General features: G+C 45.4%; 1 protein-coding gene across 3 annotated transcripts in view; it reads left to right on the top strand.

Annotated features, from left to right (window-relative positions):
• Positions 1-22192, top strand: part of PTPN14 (protein tyrosine phosphatase non-receptor type 14) — a 173512-nt gene that overhangs the window by 138133 nt on the left and 13187 nt on the right. For 2 of the 3 annotated variants that reach the window (XM_058700652.1, XM_058700653.1), the window contains exons 9-15: positions 2054-2141; positions 2960-3042; positions 6124-6181; positions 9644-9722; positions 11985-13462; positions 17645-17788; positions 19347-19565. In XM_058700652.1, coding sequence (XP_058556635.1) covers positions 2054-2141; positions 2960-3042; positions 6124-6181; positions 9644-9722; positions 11985-13462; positions 17645-17788; positions 19347-19565 — 2149 coding nt within the window. Of the gene's footprint in view, positions 1-2053; positions 2142-2959; positions 3043-6123; positions 6182-9643; positions 9723-11984; positions 13463-17644; positions 17789-19346; positions 19566-19740; positions 20152-22192 lie in introns of those variants that run through there. The other variant, XM_058700655.1, reaches the window with a different exon arrangement.

Below are 22192 nucleotides of genomic sequence, written 5' to 3' on the forward strand. Positions count from 1 at the left end.
GCTAGGTCCCCACCCTGCCATTATTTTTGTTCATTTATTTTTTTCTTGCTCTGTGAAAGGGGACATTATTGAAACAGGAGTAGGGGGAAGATCTTGGTGGCTGCAGAATAAACTTTTTGACTTTTGGACATATTCAGTCAACTCCATACACGTACAATAAGTTACAAATTGGGGGGCGCCTGGGTGGTGCAGTCGGTTAAGCGTCCGACTTCAGCCAGGTCACGATCTCGCGGTCTGTGAGTTCGAGCCCCGCGTCAGGCTCTGGGCCGATGGCTCGGAGCCTGGAGCCTGTTTCCGATTCTGTGTCTCCCTCTCTCTCTGCCCCTCCCCCGTTCATGCTCTGTCTCTCTCTGTCCCAAAAATAAATAAAAAACGTTGAAAAAAAAAATTAAAAAAAAAAAAAATAAGTTACAAATTGGTCCAGCAACATGCATAAAGTAGGCAGCGATATAACTATGAATTTTTATGCCCATTTAAAGCTGTTCGGGCATTTTGTCCCACACAGTTCTTCATAGCTGAATCAATGCTTCATTTTCTCCTTGAGCCTGGAGAAGTAGACAAGTCTTACGTTTCAGTTGTGGAGGTTAAATAGAAGAAAATAGCAGTTTGAAACTCTGCTGATGGTAAGCCACTCATAGGCTTGGTTCGGTTCCTTAGGAACTGCTTCCGGACTTCTTCCTCTAGTCCTTATCTCGAAACCCCTACAGGCTGGGAATTTACTTCTGCCATGGTCTGCCATGGTGTCATGGTAATGATGCCCCTAGGGGAAGTCGCATCATGGAGGAGGAGTGGATCCAGAGTGGAGGAGGAGTGGATCCAGAGTTTTGGCAGTCGGTTTGAAGGAATGGAGCCTGAGGAAACCAAATATCTCTTATCTCTAGAGACCTTCATTGAGGAGCCTGTAGCTCTGGGTCGTGTAGATGTAATCTCTTGGAATTGTAAGTCAACCGACAGCTCTACTGATCACCTGTAGAGAGTATGGCCCCAGCAGATGTACGTAAACACAGTTGGTCCTGGAATAATGGAAAGGTGACTGGAGGAATGCCCGTAAGCCCCAGTATGGAACTCGTACATCCCCAGTGAGCAGAGTGAACGTGGCTAAGTCCTGTACTCGTTTGTGCCTCAATTGTCTCATCTCTAAAGGAGGAACAAAAATAGCTGCCTTGTCTACCTTAGAGAGTCGATAAAGGAACCGTACTCTATACAGATGGGAGGCAATATTACTACTTTTAATTCTCTCAGCCAACATCCATTGCATGTTGAATGCCGGGTGCTTGGCTCTGTGCTTGGAATACAGACACGAAGACAGCAGAATCTCTAGGCATGGCGTCTTTGGGCTAGTCTGGCTTAGTTTGGGATCTAGTCACAGAGGTCAACAGTTGTAATACCACGTGGTGACCGATAGGGCACTATACGCATGCGTGCTGTCGGGACGAGAAAGCCAGAAGGTGACTTCTGAGCTAAGTCTTGAAGGAATCATCTAGGCAGAGGATAGGGCAGTGAAAGTTGGCCTGAAGAGGGAATTGTAGATCGGGGCACAGAGTGAAGGTAGACAGTAGTAAGAGGCGGCTACAAACTGACTCCAGGCAGCATGGGAAACTACAGCTTACCTTCCCGGGCACTTTCTCTTGGTGGCATAATCAGTCTGTAGCCTACGCTGCAACACAGAATCTATGTGGATTCTTTGGCCTAGATTCCTGGAAACACGTGACTTTGAAATAATACGCTCTTTCATATGCTTTGCAGTTTGGAAATGTGAAAAACAAGGCAGACGTTCCTTGAACGTTTTCCTCATAACTAGTCATAAAGGAAAGTACACCTTATGAACAGCAGTATCCAGATTTACGTTATACGGTTTCCTTAGCTATTTAAGTTTGACCCGGGGTGTGTTTTCTTTACTTTTTTGCTTGGAGAGAAGGCACATTTAGCTTTTAAAACTACAGTTAAATTGTAATTTGTAAAATGAGACTCACCAGCAGTGATGACCCTCCTGTGCTGATTCATAACTGCATGGAACCTGCCTGGCAAACCCAGTTGTTTTTCTTGTGACCAGGTGGAATGACATCGGGAATATCACACACAACAAGTCGACTATTCTGGTGGAGCTCATCAACAAAGAAGAGACGGCCCTCTTTCACACGGTAAGCAAAATGGAAACATGGGGGCAGGGTCCGACAGACAGCTTGCCGTGTGACCTCTCAACTCACCACATCCCTTCTTTGCTCTCTGCGTCGTGAGAGAATAAATGTTCTACTGAACCCGTAACCGTCCACCTCTCGCCCAGTGCTGTCATCACTCATTTGCGGGTAGTGGTGGTGATTTCCCGTTCAGAACGCCAGGTTTCCAAGCCGAGTTTGGACTCGGGGATTTCGGTTCCTCCACCTGCTGTGTTTGGGGTGGATCCCATTGTCTGGCATGCTGCGTTCCTCCGCGCTCGAGTTACAGCCCACATCCAGTAACCCCCCGATTATATTGCGCAGCATTTTCTTTTGCTGGCGGACCTGGATTTTCTCCCCCCAGCCGCACAGCCCAAGCCTAATCTGAAGTAACCTGAGTGATCTTCCTTCTGTTGAGGGCCCCCTTGAGAGCCAGGGCTGTTCGTGCACCTCACTGCCTCTCAGTGATGCTTGGTGTTCATTCCATGCTCTGTCTTGATCCACTTATTTATTTTTAAAGCATCTGGTTTGGAATTGTGTGAAGATATGCCAGCCCAGGGTGTAAGCCCAGTGCCCTGAGTATGGAAGATTCTTTAACAGATTGCCTGCCATCCTTGGGTGGGCTTCCTAGCCCAGCTTGCTGCAGAATTTCAGCACACCGGTTTGCTGCTCAGGGGGGCTATTTTGTGTGTGGCCTGACGATACGAAGGAATGTGGCCCTGTTCGGGAGAATCCTAGGGAGATGCGTTTATAATCAAATACATGTTTTGTTTTGTTTTTTTCTCTGCCTCTTCTTTTCCAAGGACGATCTTGAAAATGCCAAGTATATCTCTCGGTTGTTTGCTACGCGGCACAAGTTTTACAAACAAAACAAAATCTGCACTGAGTAAGTAAGCCGTCTGTCCACCTTCTCACTGGAAGGCCTGGTCGGATTAAATCCATGTGCTTTAGGGATGTCGTAGATGGCGTTTGCCATTCGCTCTTTTCCCTCCTTCCTCGTGGAAGCTGACCAGGCAGGAGGGAAAGAACTTTAATGACGAAGGCCGTCTGGCACAGCGCGTGCGCCTGGAGGGAAAATAACTCACAAATTGACTGTGAGTGCTTGACTACCTGGACGGGTTGGCCCACATTAGTGCCTTTCCATTCTCTGTGAGGAGTTCGGAGGAGCTGAGCGGTTCCCAATTTGCCAGGGTGCCCCTTCGTGTCAGATGCGGGGTATGTTCAGAAGTGTGTCACGGAGTAGCAAGCCAACTTGAAAGAAAAGAAGGTTCTGTCATCCTCAGCCCTGTTTCTCTTACACAGTTGGCTAACCCCGCGTGTGCTTCTGGGTCATGTCATCTGCCTGTAAATGAGAGGCCAGGGTAATTAGAGGAAGACTTGGAATACACTAATAGACGTCACGAATCCATGTGTGTTTTTTCAATTTAATTTGGAAATAAAGACGATAAAGGGAGTCTGATATGGGAACTTAAATGTGACCTGACCTTGGATGTAGAGTAGCTGGGGCTCACGCTATCATTGCCTTTATTTTGGTTGCCTTCAAAAGATGTTCCTCAGCAGAGGACGTTCGGCAGTTGGGGCGCCCTAGGTGCTTAATTGTGTTTCAAAGAATTCGGGGATATAAATGCAAGAGAGGAACTGCTTTTCCATTCCCCCAGTGGACACATCCAAGAGTGTGAGAGTATTGTCCCAGAGCAGTTCCTGCTGAAAATTGCGGCTGCTTTAGAACTGGAGCCTCAGGTCCTGACAGACTTTCTTCTCTACACGATGGAGGCTCTTTCAAACCGGTCTTTGCAATTGGTCACTGTCGGAGTCTGAAAGGATCGTTGATGGTATCAGGTCCGCCAGCAAAGTTTGCAAATGTAAATCGGAAGGGCAGTGATCAGGGAGCGGCAAGTCAAACAGCCATCACTGTACGGGCACGCGCACGCACACGCACGTGGCGTTCTTTTGAACAGACTCCCCGTAGATCACTTCTGTGCACTTCTGCGCTGCGGCGGCCTTTGATCTGCGGGGGGGTCTTTGACTCTATGGTTGGCTTCTGGAGGGCGAATTAAAATCTGACTGTTTTATGCAGTGAATTTCACTGTGGTCTTCTGGTTGGACCATTTCTCAGCAAGGGAGTTTACTGTAAAATTTGCAGAGTATTTTGATTTCTTTGGCGGTCTCCGAATACTAGTGAGCGTCCCACGTTAGCCTGAAAACTGAGGAAATGGTGTTTTCCTTTCTACTTCTGTAATAACCATTCTTTTCTCCTCACCAGGTAGAAGAGGTTCCTAACCTCTTATTTGGACTCTCTAAGATGTACACACACACACACACACACACACACACACACACACTCCATACACACAGTAAATTCTGTGTATAGTTTCAGGATCTCAGCACAGACTGCATTAAGGCCTGGGATAAACCCCCTGTAGTTTTAGGAAACTAGCATTATCTTAACAGCATCTTTCTCCCAGAGGTCTGCACACCCTGACTGCTAAAAGACTATCATTGATTTTCATTTCATTTCATAGAGCTCCAAAGAGTGCTTCCCATATTTCTTGACTTGAGAAGAAAAATTGCAGGGAGTGGGAAGGGTGTTTAACCTAAGTCTAATAATACTATATTTGGCCAGTTGTTAAAAAAAAAAAAAATCCAACGTTACTGTTTCCACACCTCATGAAAGAAAGAAAAGGTGTTTTATCACTAAAAAGGTAGGAAAGATGAACTATCAGACAAAGGAGAATGCTTTAAATTGAAGAATTCTAGCTTGATGGAAAATTCTACATGTCCTGGGTTTTTTTGTTTGTTTTTGTCTATGTATGAGTTCACTGAAGACTAGGGAAGATGTCAGTCTGGACTTTGAGACCCATTTCTCAAAGACACCTTTGATTTCAGTGCTCAAGAATTTCTTTTTTTTTTTTTTTTAACGTTTTTATTTATTTTTGAGACAGAGAGAGACAGAGCATGAATGGGGGAGGGGCAGAGAGAGAGGGAGACACAGAATCGGAAGCAGGCTCCAGGCTCTGAGCCATCAGCCCAGAGCCCGATGCGGGGCTCGAACTCACGGACCGTGAGATCGTGACCTGAGCTGAAGTCGGATGCTTAACCGACTGAGCCACCCAGGCGCCCAGTGCTCAAGAATTTCTTAATACTCTTAGCTCCCACACATTTTTATCCCTACGTTAAAAAAAATTCACGTTGATTCTCAGTCTGGAAAGGATCTGATTAGATTACTACTTATAATCAGTATTATCTTAATTCAAAAAGATCTTTGTATGGTCTTACTCAAACATATTTAATCTGTTTTGGATTCCATTTGACTGGCAGCATTTAAAAAATATTTTTTCTTCTTGCTGTTTTTCTTTATGAAAGATTTTACACATAGACAAAGATACAAAGAATACAATTTTTAAAAAACCCATGTAATAATAGTGATATTTTTCAGTCTTGCTTATTTCCCTCATAATATTTTTTGGAAATAAGCCTCATTCTTCTGTAAAATTTAATATCTAAGGATCATGTGCTCCAAACATTTTGAAAATAAGAGAATAAAAAAGGAAATCAACATTTTTCATAGCCTCTCCATTCAGAAATAAATGTTTACATTTTGCCATAAATTACTTAGCGCTCTGTCTCTTTTTTTTAAATGTTTATTTATTTTGAGACCGAGAGAGATGAGCGGAGGAGGGTCAGAGAGAGAGGGAGACACAGAATCTGAAGCAGGCTCCAGGCTCTAGCTGTCAGCACAGAGCCCGACGTGAGGTTCGAACTCACGGACCGTGAGATCATGACCTGAGCCAAAGTCCGACGCTCAACCACCTGAGCCACCCAGGCGTGCCTTACTATTTAGCTCTCTTGTCTGTTCCACCCCCACCCCACCCCGCCCCGCCTTTTCCCCCTCTCTTGTTGGTCCGTCTGATCATCTTATGTCTGATAAATAAAATGACTCTTCTCATTTCTTTAACTTTTCCTGTAGACAATCAAATTCTCCACCCCCCATCCGACGCCAACCCACCTGGAGCCGATCCTCTCTGGTATGTATAAAGTCTTCAGTAATCAAATGGTCTGACTGTTGGGGATGGAATGTCCTTTTGTTGCTCAATTGAAAGGAAACATGAGTAGGGCATCATGACCAGGTGAGATCTGATGAAAACATAGAAGAGCATCAGTCAGCCAAGCAGGTGTGATGAACATTCATGTCCCATTTGTGCCCCATCACGTGGGACATCCATGTGCCCATCCAAGGCCATCACTTCTTGAAGTATGGCTCAAGGTTCACCCCTGAAGAATAAGTCTTAAGGCTGATGAGACCGTGTTTGTTCAGCATGTGACCTATGGTGTGTGTTTTTGTCCACTTGCTCATCTGTGGTTTTATCACTGTTTCTGGTTGTTACATGCACATGTCTTTGGTTATAAGCTCTACAAATTCTTTTGTATTTGCCACCATAGATAGATCTTGATAAACTAGTCAGAAAATGCTTTTTGAATGAACCCAAATTGAACGAGTTTAGTCGATGGTTTCAAGTTAGGGTATTTGGTGGGGAAGATTAATTATATATCTTCTAATTTTAAGACCAACAAAATCGATTTACTGAATTGATCTACTTTTCTATCTAATCTAACGTTAGCTTTTTTCATTTTTTAAAAAATTTCTCCTCTTGGGGCGCCTGGGTGGCTTAGTCGGTTAAGCGTCCGACTTCAGCTCAGGTCATGATCTCACAGTCCGTGAGTTCAAGCCCCACGCTGGGCTCTGTGCTGATAGCTCGGAGCCTGGATCCTGCTTCAGATTCTGTGTCTCCCTCCCTCTCTGCCCCTCCCCTGCTCATGCTGTGTCTCCCTCTGTCTCAAAAATAAATAAAAACATTAAACAAAAAATTTCTCCTCTTCTGAATAAGGAAACACAACTCTAATTTCAATACATCTGTTCTTAGGCTGTGTTTTATTTTGAGGACTACTTTAGGATAATATCATAGAAAGATGCAGAAAAGTGACCTTTAAACATGTGACCTTTAAAATTTTCTAGGTGACCATTTCCTTCGAGTTGATAGGAGAATAAAATTGAATTTTTCCTCATACACAGTGTATACCCTATAGCACATCTTTAACTTGTCTTTCCGAAGGAGAGTTTTGAGGAATTTTTTTTTTGTCTGGAAAATGCATAGACAATGAACTCTTAGAATTCTAGAGTTGAACCATTATGTCATCACATTCCTGAGTACCCAACATGAATATTATTAATCTCGATGTCATATAGTATCTCACAAGTGGCCCTTGCCTTGGAGGTCCAGAGGGTCACTTTGGGCTTTTCCCTTGTGGCATTGATAGATTTGTTCATGGCACTGGTTTCTTTATACTTCTCCTTTGTGAATATTATTTTTTTTTTAGACTCCACATGTCTTCATTAGGTAGATGATTTTTCACTTATGTCCATGAAACACCATGGAGGCCAAGTATTTTAAAGCTGTCTTGTGATTTGATCTCATCCTAATTATCTGGAGAAGATAAAGAGGTTTTCGTATTTTATCTGGGTGAAGACAATCTGCAGGAAGCCAAGTTCAAGGCTCCTCCCTTTCTTCTACCCTTTAGGGCAAAACCATATTACCAGGAGTTCCCTGGGATGAGTGATATTGTCTCTTTTTGGCTTCCTTGCTGAGAACCAGGACTGCTATTTTTCTCTTGCCCTTCTGCTGCCTATATTATGGCGTCTCACTTGTTTCTATATTAGCAGGTCTGGAAAGATAGAATAATATGCAGTATATATAACGTAACACAATATTATATATATAATACAAAGAGATGGAATAAATAATATCCCGAAATGGTATTTGGAGGATTAGCTGTTATTATCCTTTGCTGTACACTTATGCCAACTCATAAACAGTCACTTGCTTATTAGATTTTTTTTCAATTCCAAAAAATTGGATTTTTAAGAGCAAGAGAAGGCAGTGAGCCAACTTTACCTTACTATGCATTTCTATTACCTCACATGAATCCCTTCCCACTGTTTTTTGTTTGTTTTAAGCCTCAAAACTGGCTGTCCTACGCTGGAAAAATTGAGTTGACTTACGTACTACCAAGAAGAGGAAAATATTTTAAAATTGCAATTCATAAACCAGCCAAAGGGGGGGGGGGGGAGAAACAGCCAAAGGGAATATTGAGAAAAGCTGATACAGCACCTTCTTTTTGGTACCATGAACTCCTTTCTTAGATTAATTTCAATTCCTTATTTCTTCTTTCTTGACTTTTTTATTTTTGGATCCCTTATCTTTATTACCTTCTTTATGTGCCCTTTTGATGCTTAAGCATTATTTGTGGCAGACAAAATGGCAGATGAGTTATCTGCCCAGCTTCAGATTATGGCAAGTGTTCTTCCAGTATTGAGGGATACTGAGAAAGTGTGACCCCTGCTGGCTTTGGGTTTTTTTAGCTTGATCTCAGCCGTTCTCCTAAAGCAGTAATATTTAGACCAGTATCTATGAGAGTAATTTCAAAATAATCGAATATATCCTGTTTGGTGGTTTACAGGCTTAACGTTTTTTAAAGATTTTTGTTTTTTAGAATCAAAACTTTTTCTTCAAAGAAGCTGTCACTGGGGATCCCAATATCTAAATAACATAAATATTGTTGGTGATAAGGGGAGGGAAGAGGTCTGATTTGACTGGCAAGAAGCTGAGATGTACTGAGGCTCGGTGGTTTGCTGTAGATCACGTTAGTGACTAATCATATTTCCTTTGTCGGCTCACCAAATATTGAACTGATCTACGCTTTTTTTTTTTTTTTTTCCTCTGTAAGTTTTATTCTTGTCTGCAGCAGGAAGTTGTTCAGGTTGGGTCTAAATAACCATCTTTAAGGAGTCTCTTGGAAAAGATTTTTCACTGCAGAGTAGATGGTTGAAATAGGTTCGCTGCAAGACCTGTCCACATTGGGTTCTGCAACGGGGGGTCCATAAGTGGTCTTGAGAACCACACACATATTGTCGCGGGTCACCATTCAGATTTTTATATAAATTTGCAACCGAACCCAGCTTAACACCACCCCCGTCCCTATTGGAGGTTGACGTGGTACTGTAAACTAGGGTCATAGGTGCAGACAATTTTGGTTAGAATGAAACCGAGTTTCCCCTTATTGTCATTATTCTTTAGGTTGAATATAATAAATCTACATGTTCTGAATTACTCCTTTTAAAAGGGCATTGGGAGTTTTGCAAGCATATCAGGAAATAGACTAAATGTTAATTACAGCTTCCTTACCTTTCTCACCTTGAGCCAGCTGCCTTATTTCCCTCTGTTTCTCCAGTCCTAGACTTAGTGATGAGATGGGGGTACAGATGAGTCAGAGAGAGACGAGTCAAGGGTGGACCAGCAGAGAGGCCACAGTGTGCTTCCCTGCAGACGTGGGTGAATGATGGGCTGTCGTGTGCTTGGGCTGGTGCCCCGTGAGATTCCATGGCCATTTGTGCCACGGCCTTCCCACCTGTGCTGTCTTTTCTGTTTCAGCCCCGACAGCAGCCGTACATCTTGCCTCCCATGCACGTCCAGTGTGGTGAACACTACTCGGAAACACACACTTCGCAAGGTAAACCGTGGCTTGTCATTTTCCCTTCTTGAGACGAAAAGTCGAGTACCTGTCAGCGGTGAAGAAGTTTTTTTTTTTATTTCTTAGATGACAGTGATACTTTTGTTTTAACTTTGTCATTGTCTGAATGGCAGCAGGTGGTGGCTTCGATTTGTGAAAGGCATAGCGTGTCATTTGCCCCCGAGAGAAAAACTTTCCCAGAATTGGCTGCCGAGGGAGTTGGGAGAAGGCAGTGAGCAAGTTCCTTGTCTCCTCCCTCTGATGAGTGGGCTTGGAGAAGAGAGAGGGACAGTAAGCCCCACGGAATGCTCTTCACCCTCGTGACCCGTATTGAGCACACAGAGCACACAGGCGTCCAGCTTACTTAAAAGAAAGGCACAAATAATCTCCACTCCTCTTTTTTTTAAATTTTTTTTTTTTTTTCAACGTTTTTTATTTATTATTTTTGGGACAGAGAGACAGAGCATGAACGGGGGAGGGGCAGAGAGAGAGGGAGACACAGAATCGGAAACAGGCTCCAGGCTCCGAGCCATCAGCCCAGAGCCCGACGCGGGGCTCGAACTCACGGACCGCGAGATCGTGACCTGGCTGAAGTCGGACGCTTAACCAACTGCGCCACCCAGGCGCCCCTCCACTCCTCTTTTTAACTGCTGCCTGCCATTTCTCCGGACACCTGTTCTTGCCTCAGAGCAAATGGAATCTGTTTTTTATTCTTTTTCTCCCCAAACACTCCCGTGCCAAAAGTGTGAGAAAATCCGTCCTAAGAATAATGGTTCTAATAATAACGATTACCATTTATAGAGCAGTTCCTCTCCCTAAGCACCGTGCTAAGCCCTTGCAATGTATTGTTTCATTTAATCCTCAAAATAAACCCACACGAGAGGTACTATTACTAGTGCCATTTATAGAAAAAGAAAGTGGGGCGCAGAAAGGGTATGGGAGGAGCTTTGAGGTGAAAAATGACTCTTGAACCAGTGCCCTCTTCGTCATTACACTAACTGCATCTCAGAAAAGGAATGTTACTAAACTTGGGTGTCGGCAGTATGTTGAACGGATAATGCATTTCTGTGTCACCATAGGCTGGCTATTTTGAACCTCTGTCCTGTCAGAGTGTGAGTGTGGAAACTAAGATAGTCAAGACTCTTTAATCAAATACTCCTTTTTATAAGCAGATGAGCAAAGTTACCCTGCTTCTGTGGGAAAGCCCCAGAGCCCATAGAGATGGAGAAGTGGCACACCTTTGTTCCTGGGTTTTGCTAGTTTTTCTTGTCCATCTCAGCTCATCTGGTCTGTGAGCACACTCCTCCTCAGGCAACTGAGCGTTTTCAGTCACCTTTTCTCGTTGGTGGTTTTTGGTTTTATTTTTTGCCTTTCTGCCCTGTCCTCCTCTCCTTTGCTCATGCTTAAATCCAGAGTGTGAAAATGATGAACTTTGCTCATCAGAAAGTGTTTCGGCAAGAGGTTGCCTTCCTAGGCAACCTCCCTAGGGTGTGTGTGTGTGTGTGTGTGTGTGTACGTGTATGTGTGTGTTAAAGAAACCGCAGACACCTAGTATGGGCCTGACTTTAGCCATCTACGTTTTACCTCTTTAGGACCCTCCTTAAACCACTATTAATTTTAATGTCAAGTGACCTCAGTGATGAAGCCAATTCTAGAGGAGAGTTGTAGGCAGTGGCCAAAAGAACTCCTGGTTCTGATTTTGCCCTCCATCGGTTGCTGATCAGAACCAACTAGCCATGCGTGCTGACACCTTGACTGCATCATTTGTCTTGTGTCTTTACGAACGCTCAGGAGTTCCTCCGGGAAGGGGACCTTTTCCATTGCTGTCCGGAACATAAGCTCCAGGTATCGGTAACTTCAGATGCATCGTCCTGTTAAAGCTCTTGACTTCCTGGCCCAAATAGCCGGTCCCGTTGCTGGGCCCTGGACAAGAAGACAGGTTTACCCAACATGAGGGCCATTGTTTGTGCCTGATTTCAGAGCTCTGGCAAAATGGAGAACTTCCCCAGGTGATAACTATTCCAAACGTGCCTAGCTTTCTTTGATTAGATTCAGTTTCTCTTTTTAGTATGCTTTCAAGTGTTCTTTCTGTATGTTGGTGTCTCACCCGAGAGTTATTAGTTTTTCCATGGAATACGTGGGTGGAGACCACAGGATTTCACTTTTAATGACCTCTGAAAGTCACACCCAGGAGTGTGAGGATGAACTTAGTTGAAGCAGGGTGATGTGGACGTTCATGGGCCTTTGTTTGATTTCTTGTAGACAGCATCTTCCATGGGAATGAAGAAGCCTTGTACTGCAATTCCCACAACAGCCTGGACTTAAATTATTTAAATGGCACCGTCACCAATGGCAGCGTGTGTAGCGTTCACAGCGTCAACTCCCTCAACTGCTCCCAGAGTTTCATCCAGGCTTCTCCTGTGTCCTCCAACCTCAGTATCCCCGGGAGTGACATCATGCGGGCTGACTACATCCCTAGCCACCGGCATAGCGCCATCATTGTGCCATCCTACCGGCCGACCCCCGATTATGAGACGGTCATGCGGCAGATGAAGAGGGGGACCGTGCACGCCGACAGCCAGAGCCAGTCTCTGCGGAACCTCAGCATCATCAACACGCATGCCTACAACCAGCCAGAGGATCTGGTGTACAGCCAGCCTGAGATGCGGGAGAGGCCCCCCTACGCTGTCCCTTATGGGCCGCAGGGAGGCTACGGTAACAAACTCGTCAGCCCGTCTGACCACATGAACCCAAAGAATAACATGGTGCCGAGCAAGCCGGGGGCAAGCTCCATCTCCCACACGGTGAGCACCCCAGAGCTGGCCAATATGCAGCTCCAAGGCACCCAGAACTACAACACGGCCCATATGCTCAAAAACTATCTCTTCAGGCCGCCGCCCCCCTACCCACGGCCGCGCCCTGCCACCAGCACCCCAGACCTCGCCAGCCACCGTCACAGGTACGTCAGCGGCAGTAGCCCCGACCTGGTGACCCGCAAGGTGCAGCTCTCAGTGAAGACCTTCCAAGAAGACAGCTCCCCAGTGGTGCACCAATCTCTCCAGGAGGTGAGCGAGCCCCTCACGGCCACCAAGCACCATGGCACGGCAAATAAGCGCCACAGCCTGGAGGTGATGAGCAGCATGGTGCGGGGCATGGAGGCCATGACCTTGAAATCGCTCAACATCCCCATGGCGCGCCGAAACACACTCCGGGAGCAGGGGCCGCCCGAGGAGGTGCCGGGGAGTCACGAGGCTCACCAGCTTCCCCATTACCACCACAAGAAGACTCTCTCGGATGCCACCATGCTGATCCACAGCAGCGAGAGTGAGGAAGAGGAGGAGGAGGCCCCAGGGTCGGTGCCCCAGATCCCCATGCTCCGGGAGAAGATGGGGTACAGTGCCCAGCTACAGGCAGCCTTGGCCCGAATCCCAAACAAGCCCCCGCCCGAATACCCTGGCCCGAGGAAGAGCGTTAGCAACGGGGCCCTGAGGCAAGACCAGGTCAGCCTGCCTCCTGCCGCCGCCAGGGCTAGGGTCCTGAGGCACGGGCCAGCCAAGGCCATCAGTGTTTCCCGAGCGGATCAGCTGGCCGTGGCTGGGCCTTCCCTCGGTCCGTCCATCTCCGAACCCGACCTGACAAGCGTGAAGGAGCGGGTCAAGAAAGAGCCTGTGAAGGAGAGACCGGTGTCCGAGATGTTCTCCCTGGAAGACAGCATTGTAGAGAGAGAGATGGCCATCAGGGTAAGTGTCCTCCTCTCCCACGGCAGTGTTCAGCGGGCACTTCAACACACAGCCTCCTCCCCACAGCCCCACACAGCTTCCTCCGCTCCTTCTCCATGACTCTCGGCTTAAAGTATGAAAGCACATGTGCTCTGGGCCGTGAAGAAGGTGCGAGGCTTATTCAGGGAATCTGTTAGGAAGTTAGAGAATCAGTTGGCATTTCAACAGGTAGCGTTTCATTTCACAAAACTTTGTATTTTTACCCCTTCAGCTAAACCTTCCGTTTTTCATTCATGGCTTCTAATTGGTACACTTGGCCCAAGGCGCTGTAATAGCGTTAGGATGCTGTAGGTTGGTTGTTGAGATCAGCCTCTAGACCAGCATCGTGCTGTTTATTTGGGGTCAGATTTCCTGTGTGGGAGTGGCTAGGATCTCTCCTTCCTACATCTCTTGTTCCTATTTTAGGGGGAAGCACTCCCCCCCCCCCCAATTTGATAGTGAAAGAGCAACATCCCTTCAGAGCACAGCTTTGTGTGGAGATCCCTCTCCCAGGATGGCCCACCAATATTGACCGGACCACGACGTGTCCATTTTATTTTCAGATTTTCTTTCAGTAGATCGTTAACACAGAGCAAGAAAACTACAATATTACTCAGAAGTTCACCATTGAGTTTCAGCCCCCCATTAAGCTCATTCTATCAAAATTCACACACACACGTGGAAACACACGCGTACATATACGCACACTTACGACATTTGAAGATGCCTGATATCAGACATAAGTAACTCTGATTCAGGATATGTACCAGCTTGGGGCCCGGGTAAGCTGTCAGAGCAAGAGTGTGTAGGTAACAGGTGTGCACGCAGAACAACAAAGTGAGTTAGCTCCTACTAATGAGAAAATTGCCAGATTGTAGTTGCTACTTTAAAAAAATATTTCAGAATGCCATTGCTGCTTGTTCTGGACATTTTCACAACCTCAAAAAATAAAAAATCATTTCCTTTCATCACAACTGATCAAGCCCTGGTTGACTCATCCTCTGTGGACATCTCTGCCACAGGGTCTCTGCCACTTAGCAACTCCAGAACAGTGTAAGTGAAAATTTGCTCTGATGGAGTTCTTAGACTCCCTTCCTTTTATAAGTCTCCCTGCACCGCAGTGGTAATCAAGCTGAAGAGAACAGTCGAGGGCCCACGGTTTAAGGAAGCCACGTTTGTGGGTTCAGGAATCTAAACTGCAGCAACTTTATTACTTTAGACAGAACCTTCAGAACATTCCCAGCAGCACCGTTTTGGCCACCAGTGGAGCAGCGCTAAGGATCTGGTACAGGAATAACTTTTTCCACTTTTTGCAAACCTAGAAGGAAATCGTGAAAGATGTGCTTGTGCCTCCCCTGGCCAATATAACCGTTTGGCTGACAGATGGAATGAAACGCGGGGGTGGCGCCACGGGGGAGACCTTTCCCAGCTTGGAAAAAGTAACGCATTGGTAGAAATGGATTTTCAGTTCGTCTTGGCCGCGGGCCCCTTGACCACAACTCAAGAACCTGTCAGCCCAGGCAGCCAGCTTTGCAGTCACCCCTGCCCACTTGATGTTTATTGACGCCTACATGGTCCCATAGCCTCATGTTGGTCATTCATCCCCTCCTCTTGTTACCCGTGTTCAACAAAGCCCTCTGTCCAGACCCATGGCATTGGCTTTCTGCGTACAGCTTCACAAAGAAGCAACGGGATTTTCCACTGTTTTTCCCCTGTGTTCTCCCACCCCATCCATGTGGATAATAGTGAATAGCTGATTCCACCCCTTCGTTGTAGTTCGGGAACATCATTACCCCATCCCTACTTCATTCTCCCATTGATTTTCTTTTTTTTAATTATATATACTCAGGTGCTCAGAGACCACAACCCTTGTCTGAGGTCTTGACCTTAGAGAAAGACTAGGAAGTTCTTCAGTGAGCCAGTGTGCCAGCGAGATAGCGATGGTGCCAGTGGCTCTGAAGGTTGGGATGGTTTCCCATCTGCTTTTTTTTTTAATGAAGAAACTGCTCCCCCCCCCCCCCCCAGCCCCATCTATGCCCTTCCCACATCTCAGATCCTCCTCTGCCCTCCCCATCGTGGGCAGCTTCTGCCTGGCTTGTTAGGAATGGATAAGAATGGAGAAGGCTGTCCAGGCCTCTCTAGGATAGGAAAACAGTGAGAACATTTAAGCAAACTGGAACTGGAGGGGCAGCAAGTATGGTGAGAATGTGCCCTTCGGGCAGCTCTCTGTAATGTTGGAGCCACTTGTCCCTTTGATGGATGATTCAGGCCTGCTGTGGTGATAGCTCCTCCTTCTGGCCCCTACTGCTGCCTTGAGGACATTTCAGTGTTTGTAGCCCCTGAACCTGAAATCAGGTGCCAGGAAAGAGAAAAGGCCAAATCAGACTTTTGAGTTATTTATTTGTTATCTCTGGCAACAAGCTGATAGGATAAGTGAGAAGGAACTAAGAGTAATCGTTTATCACTGGGGTTTCAGTTTTCACCAGGTCCCTAGTAATCTTTTCCTGACAAAGATAAGTTAGTTACTTTTTGCCTTAGGCCCAGTTAGTATCACCTGATGGTACAGGTGGGAAGGAAGCAGCAGGATTGTTAGGAGGACCTGGGAGACATTTTTTCTGAGAATTTTGCAGAGGGACATATTCCTATGAAAGGAGATAATGAGGCGGGGGCGGTGGGGGGGGGGTGGGTGCAGAAATATTTCTCACAAAAACAAACTGATAAGCTAGCAAACAAGCAAAACCCCCAAATTTAAATCTGGAATCTTCAAAATCTTCCTGGGATTGAGCAACCAGGGCCAACTTTTTGGCTGAAGGTTAATGGACACTTCTCTCACTTTATCACAGTTAATCTTCCTCTGAGATGTTCTTTAGTTTGATGGGTCGGCCCTGTCACTGAATGAAGCATCTTAGTGACAGCCATCACTCCATTCTGACTATAGGTGGCATTGAGAGGCTGATGGGATATAGGATTGTAATGCCAGCCTGTCCCCCCCACACTTAGAATAATCTGCCATCTGCTGGCACCATGGCTCCATCGCCACACCTCTCTGGGGAGCGCGTTTATAAATGACTAACTAAGAAACAGAATTACTTAAAACCTGGAAAAGAAACCAGGGAGAAGATGACCCCTTCCTTTGGGGCAGCCAAAGGAATCTGCAAAGTAGTTTCACTTCTGTTAGGATCAAAATCTTAAATGCTGTTTAACTCCTCCACCTGTATGCTTTAGGAAGTCCCTCTGTCCTTCTGTCTTCTAAGACACCGTTGTTTTGAGGAAATGCTCTTACAGGCTTGCCTGAGGACAAGGAGATTTCTTTCACACCTCGGTCAGGGTCAGCGTAGAGGGCACAAGGAAGCACAGAAGTACACCTAACAGTGAGAACCGTGACTGGTCCCAGTTTCAGAGTATTGGTGCAGGTGAGAATGGAGAGGAAATCAAAACCCCCAAACAAGGGCCACGTGTTAACTCCAGCCTTCTCCCTGGATGGTGCCCTCAGCCCCCAAATCCTTATTCCCCCAGAGCAGAGTCACAGTCAGTAATGTCCCATCGTGGTCATTGGGAGCCATAGTGCCCATTCCTTTGGGCCTTCTGGATGCGGCATGAAGGGTTATGCCTCATGGATCGTGCTGGATGGCCGCAGACTTTGGCGTTGGCAAGTCTGGGGATGATTTCCGTCTCAGCCTCTCAGAATGGAAACTTGGGAAGGTTTCTCTTCATGGTTTATGTGTCTGGATCTCTTAACAAGGCAACAAACGACGTTTATAAGTTTTTAATCATTTAATTTGTATAAAAGGGCCATCATTGTGATGGGATTGGATTCTTTATGAAACTCCTGTCTTCCTTCAGCCCTTGTCTTCCTGAAGTGTCTTGCTTATATGCCGTTTTGCGCTTTTTGGCCGAATGGCAGTGGGTATTTATGTGAAGTCTTTGCTTGTACTCGTTTGTTTGTTAGTTCACTCATTCATCCATTTTTAGATAAAAGCTCAGGGGGAACTGGCTTCTTCAGGCACGGTGGGAATAAGGGGAAGGCTCTGTTTGAATTTGCCCTACTGATGGTGATTGTCTGCATTCCTTGGCTGGGGAGTTACAGATTTGGGGAGATTAGAACACATTCCAGCACTCTGCTCGTACTATAAACAATGAGAACATGCCTTTTCTTGCCGCAAGAATCTAGAGAAGCAGAAGATGGCAAGCCTGGAGGCACAGAAGCGGCCGCTCATGTTGGCGGCGCTGAATGGACTCTCAGTTGCCCGGGTCTCGGGGCGGGAAGAGAGCCGAGCTGATGCCACCCGAGTTCCCATGGATGAGAGGGTAAGCGCTGGGCTTGTCGAGCATGTGATTCATTCTCTGTGGTCTTGCGATTCCTGAGCTCTCACCTTGCCCAAACATGCCAGCACCAAGGTTTGTTTGATGAATTAATTCTCTAATTTGAGATTAGCAAGGCCCGGTGTGCATTGTATTAAATTGATTCTTTCCAGCATCTCCAGTTTCCTTGTCAAGTTCATGCAGTAATGCCTGCGTAACGGGACCGGCCCCTAACCAGCTGCTTGACCTTGGTCAAGTCAGTCTTTTGCTGGGCCTGTTTCTATTTTTGCCAAATTAAGCAATTGCTGTAGCTTTCGACTTCTGTGAATTTTGTGAACCATTACCCTTTATTAGGGAGTGATTATCTTACCCAAGCATTTACAGAATTTTTTTTTAATATACTGTCCCCTTCTTTGGCTATAAAACATGACTGATTGATAATGCATTGTGAGAAGTTTGGCTTTGAAAAGCAGGAAGAAGCTGCATGGTAGTATTTTAGATGTGAAGAAAGGCATTCCTTTAGTCTCTACAATTACTTTCTGCTTAAGAAACACATGTACATTTAATTTTTTTTTTAATCTTTTTTTGAGAGAGAGACAGTGCATGAGCAGGGGAGGGGCAGAGATAGAGGGAGACACAGAACCTGAAGCAGGCTCCAGGCTCTGAGCTGTCAGCACAGAGCCCGTCGTGAGGCTTGAACTTGTGAACCGCGAGATCATGACCTGAGCCGAAGTCAGCTGCTTAACCAACTGAACCACCCAGGTACCCCTATGTGTAAATTTATTTCAGTGCTGGTGACATTTGGATTTTAGATTTCTGCCAGTGTACATGAAATGTTAGAAAGATTTTAAAGGCAGGAGGGACTGTAGAGGAATCATTTAATCCAGTTAATACTGTGTTATTGTAGTTGGTAGTTTGGCCACAGGAAAATTAAAAGATGGGCTCTCATCCTCAAAACTAGAGAACAGTGGACGAGTATCATCTTAAATTTAGCTCAGTAAAAACAGCTCTGGAAGTGGAGAAAAGTTTGTTTGGATAATTAAGATGAACGGTCTTTTTATCACTGGACTTTAAACAGAGGTGTTGGGACACCTGGTGGCTCAGTCGGTTAAACATCCGACCTTTGATTTCAGCCCAGGTCATGACCTCATGGTTCATGGGATTGAGCCCCACGTCGGGCTCTGGGCTGACAGCAGAAACTGCCTGGGATTCTCTCTCTCCCTCTCTCTCTGCCCCTCCCCCACTCATGCTTTCTCTCTCTCAAGTAAATAAACGTTACAAAAATAAACAGAGGCGTTAATAACGAAAATACGGACTTTGAATTTCAGCTCTTGCCTGGCCTTAATGACTGGTTCTATTTAAGGTATGAATGAGAAGGAAATTGCTTATTGGGCCAGAGAAACTAGCAAAATGGTTAATAATGAGACCAAATAATCAAGCATTCATTGCACCTCTTGAAACTGCTTGTTATTAACATGATCACTGTAAATCTTGAAAGAAATCTGATTTGTTGGGGTTTCGGGATAGGATAATCCGGAAAGCTGAAGATTAATTTCTGTTGCAGTTCAGAACCCTGAAGAAAAAGCTAGAAGAGGGAATGGTGTTCACAGAATATGAGCAAATTCCAAAGAAGAAGGCGAACGGCATTTTCAGCACCGCAGCCCTACCGGAAAATGCCGAGCGAAGCCGCATCCGCGAAGTCGTCCCCTATGAGGAGAACAGAGTGGAGCTGGTACCGACCAAAGAAAACAACACAGGTTACATTAACGCCTCCCACATCAAGGTAAGAAGGGGAGCGTGCTGGGAAGGTTTGTTGCAGATTGCTGGCTTCAAGGTCAAAATGCAGGGAGAAAAAAATTGTGCGCTCCCACTGCGCATCTTGGCTTATCCCCGGCCCCCGAGGGAGTGTTTTTGAACTCCTGTGCTTCTTAGGCAACTTCTCATGCCTGTCACTGCAGAGAGAAGGAAGCCCAGCAGCCTTGGGGAAAACCTCAGGTCAGCTATTTCTGAAGCCTGCTCACCACCGAAGATTTAACTTTTTCTTCTCTCTCCGAGTCATCACTGTCCCCAGCGCTCACAGGAGGAGCTGAGGATTGTCCTTTTCGGTTTGTAATTAGCCCGTGATGGAGACTCTGGAAGTCACTGTCAGTGAAGTTTCTATGATATTCAAGAGCAGTGGGAACTTCGCAGTTCTCCCTTGTGACACTACAGGTTATGTATCATCCAGCCGAAGTCCCAAATCTGCATGTTCTTTAGAAGAGTGGACTGATTTGAATGCGGCCATAAAGGCGTGGTTGGTATTGAAGCTTGTAAGATTTGCCACATCGTTCGGTGCATGAATACCATTAAATTTTTGTTAGCATTTCAAATCTTCATATCTCAGTATTTCATTGACTTTAGAATTGGCTTCGCTCAGCCCCAGCTAGAATTTCAAGTTACAGATACGTGTGTGTATATGGTTAAACGTTTTCTAAATGGCTTACCTTCCTCAATCTTCCTAACAACAGAACATACTCGTTTAGAACATCACTGTTTGCCCTGACCTCCAAAATAGGAGAATTTATTCATATACTAATAGTAAAACAGTTGTTACAGGATGTTTTTAAATTATCCACGGTTCACGTTAACAGTCTTTTATGATCGTAACCTTAGAAATTTGGTTTGGGCCTTGTTCCGAGTCATTTCCTTTCTTCATTGGACTTTCCAACTGTAGCTGAATTTTTGGTAGATTCCTTTGAGCCTCTGAAATACAGCCAGATGTCTGGTGCATGTATCAGTTATAATGGTTTCAGTACAGAATCTGAAAAGTAGACTGTGCTTGGATGTATGGGTTTTGTACACAGAGCATAGATAACTACACATATATACGTGTATCTTTTTTAAGTGCCGGAAAGTACCGTCAAAAAATATGAAAGAGTAACTGTCATGGATCATATTGGGTATCTTATTTTAATTTTTGAGAGAACCAAAACTATAAAACGGAACCTCAGGAAACTCTCAAGTAAACTGATGATGGTCAGTTTCATGAGCTTAATTGAGATTATGAAATGATAACCAAAAGAATGTACTCAAAGACGCAACTCACACGGCTGCTCCTTGATAGAGTGTCTATGGAATCTTACACAGCTATATCATGCTATCTTCTCCTTTTGGCCAGATACCCTCCGCCATTTTCCATCTGCTCTCTGGAAAAGCTGTCACTATGCGTCAGATGTGCCCATTGGGTATTGTTAACAGAAACATTCCCCTCCTCAGTATTCTCCGAGGCCTACGTTTCGTCTTGTGGATCCGGGTTAGACATGGGTGCATTTAATAGACCCATAGAGCTTGTAAGAACTTGTCCTTATGTTTTTGGAATTGAGTTGTATATCTTGCCAATGTTTTCTCCCTGGGTTCCAAGCAGCTATTAACACAGAACAGAGATTTATTTGCTCCAGAGGTAGAATCATCACATCTGTGAAATCTACCTCCATAGCATTGGTTGTTGTGTTTTTAATGCAGTTTTTAATACCCTCCTGTCAATACTTGGAATATGCTGAAAGGCCCCAGGCAGCAGCATACTCTGGAAGTATTTATGGTTCCTATATGTTGGGTGCCAGGGAGGCTAATGTTTAAAATCACAATTCCACAGATAAACGAAACTCCTAGCCAGCCAGCCAGTGTATGAATGTTATCTCCCCCAGTACTTGGAAAATGGATTTTGCTTGCCAGTTTTGACCTAAACATAAACATGTCTTGTGTAATGAGACAATAACTGACATTGTTTTTGTTTGACTCAAGTTAGTATATAGTTTCAAAAAATAAACGAAGGGAAAAAGTTTCAAACAATGATCGCTTCATGCTCCAGGAACTCTCCAGAGATTTGCACTGGTGGATGGATAAGGAGGCCTGACTTCGAAAAAATGTCAAGGCACGGGAATGGGAAGGCACACAGAAAGAATGCCTCCAAAGGGCAAGATTTTGCCCTCATAGCATGCCCTTCAGCACTTTGGGCACAACTTCTTATTCATGATTCTCTGCCACTGATATTTATAGCTGCGGAATTATCCTCCCAAGATCGCCCTGAGCTGCACGGGATAATATTGTTGTTATCCGAAATCATCTCATGATTCCAAAGTTTGGTTGGATACTCTGGTCCAAGGGGAAGTTAATAATCAAATATCACGTATTGTTGATTTAAATGCATTCATGACACCTCTACTGTATATGGCACCACAGAGTAGGAAGGACAACAGAAGTAATTGACACAGTTCCCAGCAGGTCATTGGTACAAAGACGTTGCTTTCTAAAGGGATGTTATTCCGTGGCATACTTTTGTTGTTGTTGCTGTTTAGAAGGATGCCAGAGAGGCATGCCTGGGTGGCTCAGTCGGTTAAGCGTCATGAGACTCATGGTCTCGACTCAGGTCAC

This window comes from Neofelis nebulosa, chromosome 15 (assembly GCF_028018385.1).
Source record: "Neofelis nebulosa isolate mNeoNeb1 chromosome 15, mNeoNeb1.pri, whole genome shotgun sequence".
NCBI classification, from domain to species: Eukaryota; Metazoa; Chordata; class Mammalia; order Carnivora; family Felidae; genus Neofelis; species Neofelis nebulosa.